This window comes from Leucoraja erinacea, chromosome 1, assembly GCF_028641065.1.
Source record: "Leucoraja erinacea ecotype New England chromosome 1, Leri_hhj_1, whole genome shotgun sequence".
NCBI classification, from domain to species: Eukaryota; Metazoa; Chordata; class Chondrichthyes; order Rajiformes; family Rajidae; genus Leucoraja; species Leucoraja erinaceus.
Window position 1 is genome coordinate 115,974,964 of NC_073377.1, and position 17,885 is coordinate 115,992,848.

The 17,885-nt window shown below is 46.8% G+C and overlaps 2 protein-coding genes across 2 annotated transcripts in view; one reads left to right on the top strand and one right to left on the bottom strand.

Moving 5' to 3' along the window:
• The window catches only part of tbck (TBC1 domain containing kinase), a 275,407-nt gene that overhangs the window by 178,348 nt on the left and 79,174 nt on the right, over positions 1-17,885 (bottom strand). The window contains exons 7-11 of the mRNA XM_055641803.1: positions 12,520-12,580; positions 12,379-12,440; positions 4,622-4,683; positions 2,636-2,784; positions 249-381 (exon numbers count right to left, since the gene is read on the bottom strand). Of these exons, the coding sequence (XP_055497778.1) occupies positions 249-381; positions 2,636-2,784; positions 4,622-4,683; positions 12,379-12,440; positions 12,520-12,580 (467 nt within the window). The remainder of the gene's footprint in view (positions 1-248; positions 382-2,635; positions 2,785-4,621; positions 4,684-12,378; positions 12,441-12,519; positions 12,581-17,885) is intronic.
• aimp1a (aminoacyl tRNA synthetase complex interacting multifunctional protein 1a) overlaps positions 1-17,885 on the top strand; it is a 212,963-nt gene that overhangs the window by 62,675 nt on the left and 132,403 nt on the right. The gene's annotated exons all lie outside the window — the stretch shown is intronic.

A 17,885-nucleotide genomic window follows, 5' to 3' on the forward strand; every position in this document is an offset into this window, starting at 1 on the left:
ATTAGGCCATTCAGCCCATCAAGTCTACTCCGCCATTCAATCATGGCTGATATATCTCTCCCTCCTAACCTTATTTTCCTGCCTTCTCCCCATAATCTCTGACACCCTGACGTTTCCCGACCCAAAACATCACCTATCCATATTCTCCAGAGATGCTGCCTGACCCACTGAGTTACTCCAGCATCTGCAGTTATTTGCACCCACATTACCTGTGGAACTTGGTGATGAAGAGGAATCCGCTGACTTACTTTGACAAGGTGCAAATTGGTGGCTTAGAACGAATGATTCCTTTGCTTGCGAGCTCCTTTTCCAAATCTCCTCCAGCCAAACACCATAGATAGTAGACTTCGTCAACAGATCTTTCCGAAAGATATTCTTCATCTTCATAAATAAAAGCAAATGGGAAAATAAAAAAACATTGACAGTATGTGTTTAAACTTTTGTATGACCATTTTGTACCATTTCCTCATTGACACTCTGTCAATTGTCATACACCTAAAATTGTAGTTAGTAGATAAATACTCCAAGGGAAGAAATCACAAGCTTTGGGGACAGATCGGGGAATCAAACTGGTCACATTGATTTTTTAAAGAAATGATCCAAACATGCTGGTCCAAATGGCTTCCATTTGTCCTGTAAGATTCCATAATTTACTGTATTAATCAATGACTGGTCACTTACTGGGGCAGACAATAACACGCTTGGCTCATCTAAATTATCATTCCACAAAAGCAAAACTTAAAATAGTGCTCAGGATTTATTTGCTTTAACATCAAGCACCACCTCTTGCACACATCACCATGACAAAAGGTTACAACCTAATACACTGACTTGGTTTCCACTGATGCTGCTCAATTTACAGAACCATTTTAACATTATGTGATCTTATTCCAATGACTCTATATTGACAATACATCTATCATACACAAGAAAGTATGAAACAGATCTATTATTTGAGAATTAACTAGCATTTTACACTATATCAATGATGTAAAGAAGTGTGTAGTGTTACAGACTGTCTTTAGTTATATATACTCAGCACTTGGCTTGAGAATCAAATTCTATCTAATCTGGACACAAAGTGTTGGAGCATCTCTGGAGAACATGGAGAGGTGGTGTTTTGGGTTGAGAACCTTTTCCCAGTCTTAATGAGGGTCCTCATCCAAAATGTCGACTAAAGGTCCAGCCCCCAGATATGCTGCATCACTCACTGAGTTATTCCTGCGCTTAGTGCCTTTTTTTTAGTAAACTAGCAGTTTCTCCATCTAATCTGGGATGGGAAATTAGAGGACATGGCTCGAAAATGTGATCCATATTTAGAGGTGCTCAGGGAAGATCAGTTCTGCTGCTTTTATCACTTTGACTGACAGAAATGCACAAAAAGGAGTATAGGAAACACTCATAAGAATGGACACAAAGTGCTGGAATAACTCAGAGGTTCAGGCAGCTTCCCTGGAGAACGCGCATTTTGGATAGGGACCCTTTTTCAGACCTGAAACATCACCATCTCCAGAGATGCTGCCTGACCTGCTGAGTTATTCCAGCACTTGGTGTCCTTTTGTGTAAACCAGCATCTGTAGTTCCTTGTTTCTAGGGAAAACACATCCTTGCAATGGGTTTAGTGCATCTTATGGTTCATTGGTAAAGCATGTTCGTCAAGACAGAGTGGCCCTTATTTGGGTCCAGTATCCAGGAAGGCATGCCGCCTGTATTTAACAAGGTTCATATGTTCATATATTATTGGAGCAGAATTAGGCCATTCAGCCCATCAAGTCTAATCTGCCATTCAATCATGGCTGATCTATCTTTCCCTCTCAACCCCATTCTCCTGCCTTCTCCCCAAAACCCGTCACCTTTACTAATCAAGAATCTGTCAATCTCCGCCTTAAAATGACCCAATGATTTGGACTCCGCAGCCGTCTGTGGTGATGAATTCCCCAGATTCAACACCCTCTGACTAAAGAAATTTCTCCTCATCAAGGTAACTGCAATGGCACCACAAGAGTGACAGGCAGACTATCCATAGTTTTAAGTTAATGGAAAGAAGTGTCCAAACATTGTTGCTGATTCCTCAAAATATGTTCTCAGAGAACGAGAGTTCTTGTGCTAATTATTCCTTTGCTGATCCTTAATGAGTAGGACCAGTAGAAGCGTGCATTAACATTTCCAGTAGTGGCTCGATAACATTTTACAATTTCTGACCTACAATTGTTATAGATGTGGTTTGTTACACCCCAGTATATATCATCCAACTTATGGACCTGTCCCACTTGGTGATTTTTAGGCAACTGCCGGCGACTGTCAGAGTCGTAGCAGGTCGCCGAAAAACCGGTGACAACCTACTTCATCCTGGCGACAACCTACAACAGCACCTACAGCTTGACAGAAGTCAAGCTACGCTCATTGGTGTCAAACCTACTGTTGCCGAAAAATGTTCAACATGTTGAAAATTTAGCGGCAACCAGAAAGACTCTACGACTTTTGCACGACCGAGGAGACTACTCACGGCGACCACCGGCGAACATGTGGTGACAAACTAGTCGCCTGTAGTTGCCTAAAAAATCGCATACGTAAGACAGGCCCATTAGCTATCATTAAAAAAATGGTGTGAATACAATTTCCAAAGATTCCTTACCTTTACAGAATGTTCCCACATCATCAGGGATGCTTAGGTCAGCACAACGCAGAGAGGAGGAAAATAGGCTATCAGGTTTGCGGAACGGTGTGTACAAGGCAGAAACCTCGCTGAATAAGTCATCTTTCAGCAGTTCAGCTGGAGTAGGTCTACGACACAAACAGATTCAAAACATATTATTCCAGGATGAACATAAAATCACTTACGTGATCATGATCTAAAGGAGAGTTTATTTCGGAGATTCATTTACTGCAAATAAAAATGCTGCAATTTACTTTGCAACATAACACCATTAAGAAGATTGAGAAACAAAGAAAGGCAGATTCTGGTGTATACCAAAGATAGACACAAAGTGCTGGAGTAACTCAGCGGGTCAGGCAACATCTCTGGAGAAAAAGATGGTTGGCGTTTTGGGCCAGGCTGTGAAGAAGGGTCTCGACCTGAAACGTCACCCATACATTTTCTGAAGAGATGCTGCCTGACCCGATGAGTTACTCCACATTTAACATTATGAGATATTTGAATACTCTTACTTCAATGCTGATGAGTTTCACTGACTAGGAAATATTTTTCCTAGCGTGAACAAAAGACCTACCTAGCCTGGTTAAATAAATGTTACATGAAGGGAGGGGATATTTTTAAATGAAAATAGAAATTTAATTGAACTATTATTTCAAACTTCATCTACGATCAATTGGAGTTACTGGAATATCCTACTGGTCTGGAGGTCTACTGCCTGTTCAAACTTACCTTTCACAGATGTAGAGAGCTGAATCGGCCGACCAGTTTAGACTTTACTTCACTTTAGAGATACAGCATGGAAACAGCACGGAAACAGGCCCTTTGGCTCACCGAGTCCGCACCGACCAGTGATCACCCCATAAATTAGCACTATCCTACACACAGGGGACAATTTACAGTTTTACCAAAGCCAATTAACCTACAAACCTGTACATGTTTGGAAACAGGAGCACCCAGGGAAACCCCACGTGATCACAAGGACAACATACAGTACAAACTCCAAACAGATAGCGCCCAGTCAGGATCAAAACCAGATATCTGGTGCTGTAAGGCAGCAACTCGACCGCTACGCCACTGTGCCGCCCCGAAGGTTTTCCACGCAGGAGAGGCATCCGGTGAAGCTGAGTGGATTCTGAGCAGCAACTTCCAGGATTAGGGTTAAAAATCGTCAGGCACATTTATAATCTATCCATATAAAACTAACAACACCTAAGCATTTTAAAGAAAAGTATTACCCAATGCAAAATACCCCAAATAATTTAAAATATGAAGTAAAATAATTCAAACTCTTACCTGCATGAATATACTCCATAGGGTGAACAATGAACTCAAAGGCACAAAGGGGATAGGAAGGATTAGGATTGGTATGGGTCAAATGCAGGCAAATGGGATTAGCCCAGAATGCCAATTTGGTTGGCATGGACAAGTCTGGCTGAAGGACCTGTTTCCCATGCTGGACTATAGATGTTCTATAGATAGCCTTTTTTATTGTCATTCAGACCGAAGTCTGAACGAAATTGTAGCAGTCATACATATAATACAATACAATAAAACAACAATAAACACCTATTAACATCCACCACAGTGAGTCCACCCAGCATCTCCTCACTGTGATGGAGGCAAAAGTCTTAGGTCTGCATTCTCTTCCCTCCTCTTCTCCCTCTGCGCTGGGGCGATACCCCCCCCGGGCGATGTTAAGAACAGTCCCGCGGCTCAAACACCGCGGCCCGGGGTGGTTGAAGCTGCCGCCCACCAGTCCTGCAGACGCAGCCGCTGGCCCGCGGCCGAACCCCGGACTCAGGCCACCACCGCCAGAACACCGTCCCAGCCACCCTCACGTGAGTACTGCGCCGTCTTCAGCCTCGGGCTGGGCCGCCCCGACTTGTCTCTATGTCTCTATCAAAATTATTTAAATATAATCATGACATTTGACGTTTCGGAGTTTGCTTTGATGCAAGCACGTACCTTTTGGATGGGTGATAGGTCAGGCATTTTTTCAGCAGTGTTAGAACATCGTTGGGAAAATCCTTTGAGAAGAAGAAACTGCAATTCAATTCATGTTTGGAAAGGAGAAATAAGAAATTGGCAATTCTACCATTAATTTAATTTCAGGTCTGTCGTAGATATTCTCCTTGATAGCAGTAATACTTCTTTACACCAGAACATCTTGCATGACCTCACTGTTCAATATTATCGTACACAATGGCATAATCCAAAGGCAATAATGGATGCCTTGCGATTTAAACCTGGTATCGCGCCTTTCACACATACCCTTCCCAAGTATTTATTTAGTCTTTAATTTGGGGAAAACATCTTATTGAGGCAAGGTCAGATATAGATAATCAAACAGCAAGAGGGGTAAACATAATCTCACCTATTTAACCCATTGTTTAGTTCCCTTGAATATTGAAGAAATGATGAACTGATTGACTTATCCTTTTATAGACACAACAAGCTGAAGTAAAGGGCCTGTCCCACTTGGGCGTCATTTGCGCGTCATGCAGGTGGCGCGCGAGGATTTTGAGAATCCCCAAATCCTGTGGAGTCACGTGGTACCGCGCGTCTTCGTCTACGCCACCACGCGCCATGCGCGTGTAATGCACGCCATGCGCGCATCACGATGCATGCGTCGTGACACGTAAATGATGTCGCGTAAATTACGCTCAAGTGGGACAGACCCTTAACTCAGCGGGTCAGGCAGCATCTTTGGAGAAAGGGAAGAGGTTGTGGTGCGTAGGTCTCGAAAGGAAAGAGAGGAGTCAGGTATTTCGAGAGGCACCTTTGTTTGTATTCCTCCCGGTTGTAGGGAAGTCCACACGAGAGAAATATGGCACCCAAACCCCTGCCTTTAAACCCTCTGGTTAACGGCCGCCTCCGGACTGAACCATTCCCGTGCCGAGGGGTTCGACAGTTAGGATGGCACGACCCTTGGGAGCCGCCACAGGACCCCCACCCCCAGAACCCAAGGCACAAAACGCACCGGCGAGCACACGACCCGGCCGGCCCGCGTGCGGAAGTCAGCCGATCGTGGGGCTGGTGGAGGCATAGGTGGGGGGGGACAGGTCGAGGGACCGGCGGGAGGACAGGTGGAATGACAGCCGTGTAGGGGGGCGCCCTCGAGGCCGAGGTTGGGCAACCAGCACCAGCCGGTCAATGTCCAGGTGTGCCAGCTTCAACCGGTCAATCGACACGGCCTCCGGCCGGCCCCCCATGTCCAGCACAAAAGTCGTCTGCACGTGTTCCAGCACACGGAACAGGCCCTCGTACGGCCTCTGGAGTGGCGTCCGGTGGGCATCACGGAGCAGGAAAACGTATGGGCAGTCCTGGAGGGCTGATGGCACATGTGGGCGAAATGTCCCATGGCGGGATGTCGGGACGGATGCGAGCCTGCCAACTCGCTCGCGAAGGTGCTTTAACGTGGATGCGGGCGTTCCCTGCTGTCCCGGCGCCAACGGCACGAACTCCCCGGGCACCGTGAGTGGCGACCCGTACACGAGCTCCGCCGATGATGAGGCCAAGTCCTCTTTGGGAGCGGTCCGGATGCCCAGCAAGACCCACGGCAACTCGTCCATCCAGTCCGTGCCGTAGAGTCGTGCCTTCAGCGCTGCCTTGAGCTGCCGGTGGAACCTCTCCACCAGACCGTTAGCTTGCGGGTGATAAGCCGTGGTGTGGTGCAGACGCACCCCGAGCAAGTGAGCCATGGCCGACCACAGCTCGGAGGTGAACTGTGGTCTGAGGAGATGTGCGCCGGCACCCCAAAGCGAGCAATCCAGTGCGCGGACAACACACGAGCGCACGTAGCTGTTGAAGTGTCGGCCAGCGGTATGGCCTCCGGCCACCGCGTGAAGTGGTCCACCATCGTGAGAAGGTGGGTGATGCCCTGGGACGGCGGAAGAGGTCCCACAATGTCCACGTGGATATGGTCGAATCGCCGGTGAGGTAGACCGAACTCCTGGAGAGGCGCACGGACATGGCGCTGGATCTTCGCTGTCTGGCACGGAATGCAGGTGCGAGCCCAGTGGCCAACCTGCTTGCGCAGACCGTGCCACATGAAACGAGCGGCCACTATTTGTTGCCCGCAGTGATGGGTGAGACAGTCCGTGGATAACCGCGAACACCCTCCGGCGCCAGGCAGCAGGGACGATGGGGCGCGGCTGACCGGACGATACATCGCACAAGATCGTCGCTCCTCCAGGACCGAGAGGGACATCCTCAAGGCGGAAGCCGGAGATGGCAGTCCATCCGGTAGGCGGGCATCTCACCGTCCGTGAGCTGTGCCTCTGCCAGGGCAGAATAGTCAATTCTGAGAGCCACCTCGAAAACGGTGTTGGTAGTGGGGCGGGACAATGCGTCGGCCACCCGGTTCTCTTTCCCCTCGACATAGCGGATAGATGTAGTATATTCCGAAATGTAGGCCAATTGCCGCTGCTGTTGTGCGGTCCAGGGGTCGGAAACCTTCGCCAGGGCGAAAGTGAGCGGCTTGTGGGCCGTGTAGGCAGTGAACGGGCGGCCCTCCAGGAAGTAGCGGAAGTGGCGCACTACCAGGTACAGAGCCAGGAGCTCGCGATCGAATGCGCTGTATTTGGTCTGCGCGCGGTTGAGGTGCCGGCTGAAGAAGGCCAGGGGCCGCCAACCTCCGTCCGTCAGTTGCTCCAGCACGGCACCAACCGCTGACTACGAGGCGTCCACCGTGAGAGCAGTCGGGGCATCTTCCCGCGGGTGCACCAGTAGTACTGCCTGAGCAAGGGCCTCCTTCGCGCCGCCAAATGCTGCCACTACCTCATGGGTCTATTTGACATTCTTGTTCTGCCCACCTGCCAGGAGTTGATACGGCGGCCGCATGATGTGGGCCGCGGATGGCACGAAACGATGGTAAAATGCCACCATGCCGACAAACTCCTGCAGGCCGCGCACCGTGCGTGGGCAGGGAAACCGACGGATGGCATCGACCCTGTACGGCAGGGGAACCGCACCTTACGAAGTCACGCAGTGGCCGAGGAAGTCGATCTCCGTTACTCCAAAACGGCACTTGTCGAGGTTGATAGCCAAACCATGCTCGCTGAACCGCTGACAGAGCTGCCGGAGGTGGGCGCAGTGCTCCTGCTGCGAGCGGCTGGCCACCAGGATGTCATCCAGGTAAACAAACACAAAATCGAGTTTGCGACACAATCCGTCCATTAGGCGTTGAAAAGAGAGAACGGCATCCGCATGAACTCATAAAGTCTGAATGGCGTGATGATCGCCGTCTTGGGTACATCATCTGCGTGAACCGGGATCTGATTATAACCCCGTACCAGGTCCGCTTTTGAAAATATTGTAGCCCCAGCCAAATGGGTGGTGAAGTCCTGGATGTGGGGTACGGGGTATCGATCCGCTGTTGCGGCATTCAGCCGTCAGTAATCCCTGCAAGGTCGCCAGCCCCCGCTTGCTTTAGGGACCAAGTGGAGTGGGGACGCCCATGGGCTTCTTGAAGGGCGGACGATCCCCAAGGACTCCATCGTGCGGAATTCCTGCCGTGCCAGGCGCAGTTTATCCGGCAGCATTCGGCGTGCTCGTGCGTGGATAGGTGGGCCGGTAGTCTGTATAAAATGTACCATTCCGTGACTGGGGGTCGATGACCGAAACTGTGGGGTCAGGATGTCCGGGAACGCGGCCAAGATCCGTGCGAAGCGGGAATCCATGGACGACAGGGAGCGTCCCATCGGCTGATCCAAACGTAACGTGATCGGCTCCATCGTAGCGGCGTTGACCAAGCGCTGACGCCTGACGTCCACCATGAGGGAATGCGCCCGGAGGAAGTCGGCCCTGAGCAACGGCTGGGAGACATCAGCAATGGTGAACCGCCACGAGAAATGGCAGGAGCCGAACACGATCGGAACCATGCGTGCTCCATACGTGCGGATGGGGCTGCCATTCGCCGCGTTGAGGACGGGCGCCCGCTTACCGGAGCGAATGTCTGCCAGTGAAGGGGGCAGGACGCTGAGCTCCGCTCCAGTATCAATGAGGAAGCAGGTCCCGGAGCGCCAATCCCAGGCGAAGAGGCGGTGAATTTGGCCGGCCACCGCGGGGACTATTGGCAGCCGGCCCAGGCATTTCCCGGGAATGTGCACGGCTGGCGGCATTGTCGTGCTGCAGCACCCCACCGCTGATGGTAGTAGCACCAGCGCCTCATGTTGGTGGTACTTGGAGCTTGCCGGCTCCTGTTGGTGGCACTTGCAGCTTGCTAGCGCTGGACTGCAGGTGCAGTACCCGATACGGCCTCGGGGGGGGTGATCTTACGGGCCGTTGGGCTGAAGCTGTCACTCCTTACACAGCTCCCCTGCCCCACCGGAGGAAATCGGGAGCTGCCGGGGTGATGTCATCGGCGCGCCTGCCGACGGCCAGCGCGTTAACGTCATCAGGGCGCGTCGTCCTCAGTGCGTCCTCTTGGCTGCTGACGGCCAGCGCGTTGACGTCATCAAGGCGCGCCATCTACAGCGCGTCGGCGCGCCTCCGAAGGGCCCTGATGCTGGCGAAGGAGACATCCGTGAGCTGAAGACGGATGTAGGCCGGCAGCAGATGGAGGTAGGTGTACTCGAACATCAGGCACGGCGTGTGCCCATCCAGGAGAGCAACCATCTCCTTTAGGAGGCTAAATGGCCGTCGGTCGCCTAGGCCCTCCATATGAAGGAGCCTAGCAGCACGCTCCATCTTACTAAGTCCATAAATTTGGAGCAGGAGCTCCTTAAGGCCGAGATATTTATCGGTGGCCGGGGGGGCTGTGAGGAAGTCCGTGACCTCCTCGACTGTGTCCTGGTCGAGGGCCCCCACCCCACCAGGTAATAGAAGCGGGTGGCATCGACTGTGATGCCCCGCAGGTTGAATAGGGCCTCCGCCTGCTGAAACCAGATGTGCGGCCGGGTGGTCCAGAAGTTGGGCAATTTTACCGAGACCGCGTCCAGAGACAGGGCCGGGTCGGCCTGTGAGGTGGCAGGGCTTTCTCCTTTCTCCATCATGACGACAATGGAGCGTCGGGGTCACCAATGTGGTGCGTAGGTCTCGAAAGGAAAGAGAGGAGTCAGGTATTTCAGAGAGGCACCTTTATTTGTGTTCCTCCCGGTTGTAGGGAAGTCCACACGAGAGAAAGATGGCACCCAAACCCCTGTCTTTAAACCCTCTAGTTAAGGGCCGCCTCCGGACTGAACCACTCCCGTGCTGAGGGGTTCGACAGTTAGGATGGCACGACCTTTGGGAGCCGCCACAAGGTGGCATTTCAGGTCGAAACCCTTCTTCAGACTGAGAGTGATGGTAAAAGGAAATTATATAGAAGGCACATAGAACAAATGAATGAAAGATACACAAAAGTAACGAGAACAGGGAAGGTAGAGCCCACAATGGTTAATTGTCGGTTGTGGGCTAGGTGATAATCAGTTATACAAACAGTGAAACTCAACAGGACGACAGTGAAACTAGTACGACGACTAGGGTGGGGGAGGGACGGAGAAAGAGGGGATGCAGGGGTTACTTGAAGTTAAATGAATCAATATTTCTATGACTGGGTTGTAAGCTGCCAAAGCAAAATGTGAGGTGCTGTTACTCCAATTTGAAATCTGCCTTACCCTTTTAGTGGATTAACCAACCTGTTTTTGTATCACCTTTTTCCTACAGCATTTTGAATGGCAAGAACACATCTGTTCTTTATCTTCACTTGCCTATGCTACAATGCTCCCATTTGAAAAACTACCAACTTCCTATCTGTCTCTTTGTCTTTCCCTCAACAAATGGCAGAGCTTTTCTTTGAACTTCTTGTCCATTCATGGATTGCATAATTATTATGTAAGGAATGTGACCCACATATGAGGTTAGAAGAAAAAATAACTGCAAGGAGAACCAACCATGCAGCATTAATCCAATCACACTCATCGTTAACACAACTCAATAAAACCTGGCCCAATAACACCTCAGAATCTTCTTTAACATGCCAACTGCACACATTTGCTTTGTTTTAAAAGGCAATAGATAATAATTTCCTCAAATTCATGCCCTAAATTTAAAAAACCTAGAAAATCATGAATATATGAGAATAATTTAAAGTGTATGGCGGCACCCAATGATTAGGCCACTTGCTATGCGAACCCTCGGCAGTCGGGGGTAGGGTCGCGTGACTAGGCAATTGCGGGAAGGAGTTGTCACGAGGTTTAAGGGGTTGGACAGGCTAGATGCAGGAAGATTGGTCCAGATGTTGGGGAAGTCCAGGGGGTCACAGCTTAAGGATAAAGGGGAAATCCTTTAAAACCGAGATGAGAAGAACTTTTTTCACGCAGAGAGTGGTGAATCTCTGGAACTCTCTGCCACAGAGGGTAGTTCATTGGCTATATTTAAGAGGGAGTTAGATGTGGCCCTTGTGGCTAAGGGGATCAGGGGGTATGGAGAGAAGGCAGGTACGGGATACTGAGTTGGATGATCAGCCATGATCATATTGAATGGCGGTGCAGGCTCGAAGGGCCGAATGGCCTACTCCTGCACCTAATTTCTATGTTTCTATGTTTTAAAGGTGTGCCCTAGTATATTACGAACCCCGGGTCAACCTTCCCTCTCTCTTCCACCTCTTCTCTCATCATGTGAGTGTCCTGCCGCCTCAGCAAGAGCTCAGTTCAAGCCCACGAGCCAGCAACCTCGCAGCAGCAACAATTACTTTGGTGCTAGAGGACTAAATGTGCATGCATATCTAACCTATAATGCCTGAATAAAGAAACCGTTTATTCTCGCCGTTTGCTTTCTCTACAAGTGCATCAATTATTTTCTCCATTGGCATCTTCTTGAGAAAATGTCTTTTTAAACAACAGCGAGAAACCGGGATTAGCTAGCAAAATTAATTTGGGGTTGAAAATGAGCAATGAGTTTACTGGATGGCAGAGGAGCCTGGGCAACACACATCTTATTGAGGAACCCTTTCCTTGTGCTGTGATCTTTACAAGTTTCTAAACCCTCATGACTCATTTTGAAATGTTTTCGCATTGTCAATCATGTGATTGCTGAAAATCTAAAATGGCCCAAAATATTTGGAAAGATCATTCAAAGGGTAAAGGTGTTGTTTTGGAGGCGGTAACAGGTATTATTTTTAGATTGTTTCGAGAGATGCAGAAATAGACAATTACTTTCAAAAGATATATTTACACCCTAGAGTGCAGGACAGCAGGAACCTGTGAATAATCTGCTATGTTCTGGGAATAAACAGGGAAATTACATTTGAACAATAACCTACACTTTACTAAATGGCAGGAAGATTAGAAAACAGGAGAAAGAATCATAAAAGGAAACAAGACAAATAAAGTACAAAAGCAAAATATTGCGGAAACAAAGTTAATATTTCATTAGAACTGATGAACAGTCATCAATACAACATTTTGTTTTTCTCAAAAGGCCAAAATGTGCTGGCCTAACTCAACGGGTCAGGCAGCATCTTTGGAGAACATGGATAGGTAATGTTTCTTCACCTTTATGTAAAGCTAAAAATATCTACAGTTCCTTCTTTCTACATATTGTTTTCTCTCTCCATAGATGCTGCTTGACCTGCTGAGTATTGTCACTATTTCTATATTTATTTTTTCTTGAAAAAAAGTCTAGCCCTCAGATATCTTATCACTATAATTTTAAGACAATGTAAAATATCAAGACGCAAGTCAATTACTCAAATATATCGACAATAATGTGTCACAGTTTAAAAAAAGTGAATAACAAACCCTGGTAATCTCGAAGCAGCCATGCACTTCAGATATGACGGTCAGGATGTCATCCACACAATCTGCAAACAAACCAGGAATAAGTACAATGTGGAAATACAAGGTCAGGGGTAACAACAAGCATCAGAAGAATCAACATACCTAAATTTAGGAGGAATTTTAGCCTTTCGGAAATATCTATGCTCTGGAGCAGTCTTTGACCCTGAATAAAACATTATGCAGTTGTGTTAGTATATCCGGCATATAATTTGCATCACATTGGTTAAATATTGCTTTTTTACATATATTAAAGAGATTCTGACTTTTGTCCATTGAAAGGATTTACAGGAGTCGCTGCCTCAAAAAGGCAGCGAGCATTATCAGAGACCCACACCACTCTGGCCACACACCTATTTCACTCCTGCCGCGTGTGTGTGTGTGTGTGTGTGTGTAATATATGTTTGTGTGTGTAAACATAACATTGTAAACATAACATATGAAAACGTATATGTAAACAGAATATTCTGTGAGCAATATATTAAACAAAAAAAAATGTTCAGTATACATATACAAAAGCACACGCACGTACATATTTGCACACACACACAGATATATAAATATACTAGACCAAGTGGGACCCGTTGGGCCCTATTCCCCAAACGCAATAATCCAACACTCACCCATTCCCCCAATGCAACCCGTTTCCACCACTCACCCATTCCAACGCAATCCGTTCCCCCAACGCAATAATCCACCACTCGCCCATAGTCCCCAACTGCACAGGGGCGGCACATTTCCCCTCATCCCCCAACACTCCCTCCCCCTTCCCTTCACCCTCCCTCTTCTTTTCCCTCTCCTCCTCCCCTCCCCCACTCCCTCCCTCACCTCTCCCTCCCTCTCCTTTCCCCTACTCACAGTCACTCCCTCCGTCCCTCCATAACCCCTCTCCCCTCCCTATCCCCCTCCTCTCCCTCTATCTGGTTAAATAATATTAAGCAACAATCCTCTCCTCATCCCCTCCCCCAATCCCTCCCTCTCTTTACAACAATGTAGTAAAGCTCTTATTGCACTGGTAGTCCTGTCTTTGTTAACATTATAACATTGGAATACTGCTGACAGGCAGTTTATGTAAATGAGATCTCATTGTGACGTCATACACTGATAACTGCCAGTTTGAGTTCAAGTGATTTAAAATATAAATAACTTGTAAAATATACCATCAATCTGAAGGAAACTTGATAAAAACACACCTCAGGACAATGGTAAGGTGGGCAAAAATTGTAGCGCTGTCATGTACCGCTTTGGCATATTTCTGGGAGCACATGGGCAGACTCACAGAATCACAGACATAATAACAAACAAGATGAGAGTTTTAGTAATATACTACACCAAGTGCAGACCCAGGTCTCTCCCCCAACGCACCCATCCCCTACCTGTAGCTCCCATGGGAGGCTTGGTTCTCCAACTCAAGCCGTTCCCGAACATAAGATTCCAACTCTCCCCTGCCTCCCTCAGCAGCGGGCTTTAAAAAAATCCAATTGCACTTGCCCTGCGTGTTGTAATAGCAATTTGCCCTCCCACTCCTGTGAGGTGAAAAGTTCAGAGTGTTCCTGTGTCGCAACATTGTATCAAAGAGTGTTGGAAGCTGGCAGGAATGATTTTAACAGTAAAAATCTTGTGAAATTTGGCATTTTTAAAGCTTTAATCGCGAATAAAGTGAAATAGAGGATGAAATCTTCATTGAAGTTGATCACTGTTAGCCATGCCATTGTGACCATCAGTGGAAGACGTTCGTTTTAAATTCAAAGTCTTTTGATTTTTTTAAACTTTAATCAGTAATGTCGAGAAATAAAGCATGAAATGTTCAGTGAAGAGGTCTCCACCTAGAGGGGAAAAATGTGAATCAGAATATGTAAAAGTCTTGTGAAAGTTGGCATTTTAAAGCTTTAATCGCGAATAAAATCAAATATCAGATGATATCATCAGTGAAGCTGATCACTGCTAGCCGAGCCATTGTGACGTCATCAGTTGAAGCTGGTTGTTTTAAATTCAAAGTCTTTTGATTTTTTCAGACTTTTAATCTGTAATGAGTCGAGAATAAGTCGAGAAATAAAGCATAAAATATTCAGTGGAGGTGATCTCTGCCCAGAGGGGAAAAATGTCAATCAGAATATATAAAAATGTAATCATTACCGTGTAGCATTTTTGCGAAGTAAAGACAATCACATATACACACACATATACACACACACATATACACACGTACAAGATCAGAGTTGTAGTATTTGACTAGACCAAGTGCAGACCCGTTGGGTCTGCTCCCCCAATAGTGTGATCCCCCAACCCAATATTCCACCATGCACCCGTCTCCTCCAATGGAACTGAAGCCGTTCTCAAAAGTAAGATTCCAGCACTGCCCTGCCTCTTTAAAAAAAAATCCATTGACACCTCCCCTGCCTGCTGCAGCAGTGAAAAGTTCAGTGTTCCTGTCTTGCAACTTTGTTTCAAAGTGTGTTGGAAGCTGACAGGAAGGAGCAGCGAATCAAAAGGAAGAAAGGCAGCTGGCAGCCGGACGGCAGGCGGCAGCCACAGACTTTTATATATATACTAGACCAAGTGCAGACCCGTTGGGTCTGCTCCCCCAATGGTGTGATCCCCCAACCCAATATTCCACCATGCACCCGTCTCCTCCAATGGAACTGAAGCCATTCCCAAAAGTAAGATTCCAGCACTGCCCTGCCTCCCTCAGCAGTGGATTTAAAAAAAAAATCCAATGACACCTCCCCTGCCTGCTGCAGCAGTGAAAAGTTCAGAGTGTTCCTGTCTTGCAACTTTGTTTCGAAGTGTGTTGGAAGCTGACATGTAAATGGAGAAGCCAGTTAATTATGAAATACTTGGGTGTGGAGGGGGGGGGGGGGGAGAAGGATTTGATTAAAAACGTGCACTTCAACACGACGAAATGTAACGAGGAGCGGATACTTAGAAAGAAAAGCGAAATCTCTACCGAAATGGAAAAGATCTCGGAGATTGAGCGTCTGGATTGGGCGTGGCAATGAATCAAAGGAAGAAATGCAGCCGGCAGCTGTACATGCAAATGGATCCATTCCGATTGGACATCTGCGAGCATCGGCCATTCCGATTGGACATCTGCGAGTATCGGGCACGAATTGAAAGGCAGGAAGGGCACCGGACGCCAGTCGGTCGGATGGCTCCAGAGTTTTATAGATATATAGATGATAAATATGTGTGTATGTGTATGTATAATATATAATATATATTTAAAAATTCCAATTGCACTTGCCCTGCGTATTGCAATAGCAATTCGCCCTCCCACTCCTGTGAGGTGAAATGTTCAGTGTTCCTGTGTCGCAATATTGTGTATAATATATACATACATACATACACTGAACTTTTTTTTTTGTTTATTATATTGTTTACAGAATATCATGCTTACATATTCTGTGGTTCAGCTGCATGTAACAAATTCACATATGACAATAAAACACTCTTGACTCTTAACATGAACTCCAGGTGTATTCTGCTAAGTTGCTGTTCACCCTGCGCTGCACATGCCTCGACTTCAATAGCTGTGGGCAGCAAAGCAAACTTTCACAGATGAATGCAGGAGGTTTTGATAGAGACAAGCCTATCAGCATATTGGCAGATAAATTACAGATGCAGTTTAATGCAAATAAATCAATTATCTTAAAATCATATGCCAGTGCACACTCCCAGACATTTTTGATTATATTAGGATCTGCATATGCAAGCTTGACAAATTGTTATCGACTATCCCACCAGTGGCGACTCTGCACCTGGGATGTTATAATTTAGATAGTCTGTGCAATAAAAATACGGACAGCATTGCACATTTTCAAAGAAGAGTGCAGATGGTTTTGATAGAAACAAGCATATTTGCACGGTGGGCAGATCAAATGCAGATACCGAACAATGCAAATAAATCCATATTATAAAATATATGGGGATTAAATTGTCTGCTCAGAAGAGTCTAAATATTGCTTGGTGTCTGATTTCAATTCACCTGAACACCAAGTCTTTCCTCCCATCGGAGATTTATTAGTGTGCAATAAATGTAGGAAATGGCAGCAAAAGGCGGGATGAGGGATATAACCAGATATGTGCCTATTAAGTCAGTGGTTTCAGGTTTTTGCAATGTTTAACAAAGAAAAGCCAGTTTATCTAAGACAATGCAAAAAAAATAAAGAGGGTAGAGTGTGTAGAAGGAGTAAAATAATAAAATGTTAAAAGTCATTTAACTGGGTACGGGGTACTAATTGACGAAGATCACCCATGATCACAATAAATGGAGGTGATGGCCTACTCCTGCACCTATTGTCTATTGCCCAACGCATCACCGGTTCCTCGCTCCCCTCCATTGAGTCTGTCCAAAGCAAGCGTTGTCTGCGGAGGGCGCTCAGCATCGCCAAGGACTGCTCTCACCCCAACCATGGACTGTTTACCCTCCTACCATCCGGGAGGCGCTACAGGTCTCTCCGTTGCCGAACCAGCAGGTCGAGGAACAGCTTCTTTCCGGCGGCTGTCACTCTACTCAACAACGTACCTCGGTGACTGCCAATCACCCCCCCCCCCCCCCCCCGGACACTTATTATTATTTATTCAAATCGTTTGCTATGTCGCTCTTCCAGGGAGATGCTAAATGCATTTCGTTGTCTCTGTACTGTACACTGACAATGACATTTAAAATTGAATCTGAATCTGAATCTGAATCTATTGTCATTGACATTGGTTGAACAAAGGAGAAATTAGGAAGATGGTTATCCACTATGGGCCATTAATGCATGAAATGTTTTATTAAGAGTAGCTGCTATGTGCAAAGACTTTTAACGATGGAGCAATGTGAGATCTGAGAATGCAGCTGCATTTGAAACCGGAAATACAGGCGAAAAGTCTCTAAAAACGCAAATGAAATTCAAAGTTTCTCCTCAGATCCTCCTTTCCCACAAGTTAGTGAACATGCTAATTTATTTAGAGGCTTAGAGCGCATCTTTGAAGAGGGCACTGATGTGGCAGTATTTCTCCAGTGCTTTGAACTGGCTGCTGTAAAATATCCAACCCTCGCAAGTGTACAGGTGGATGGGGACCGCTGCTGCCTGGTAAACCGGAAGCCAAGAGGAACCATAGCAACTAGGATCATTACCCTTATGTAAGTCGGGGAGTGTGTATATTCTTTAATTGGATTGCACGCAAAGTAAAGCTTTTGACTGTACCTCGGCACACATGATAATAATAAACTAAACTAAACCGGTGATGGGTTTGAGTTCTTTATTTTAAAACACTGTCCTTTAGATGGCCAAAGGCTCTGCTCATGCATTGTAAGCTTCTTCTAAAGGATCTAAAAATATAGTTTGAAATCTATGTGTATATTTCTTCATAAAGTCACATACCTGTATATATTTAAAATATTGATTATCCTTCAATTTAAATTTTAATTTTAATTGTTGAAATGATAACAGTTTGCCCACTCATACATGTCCCCTACTTTCCTA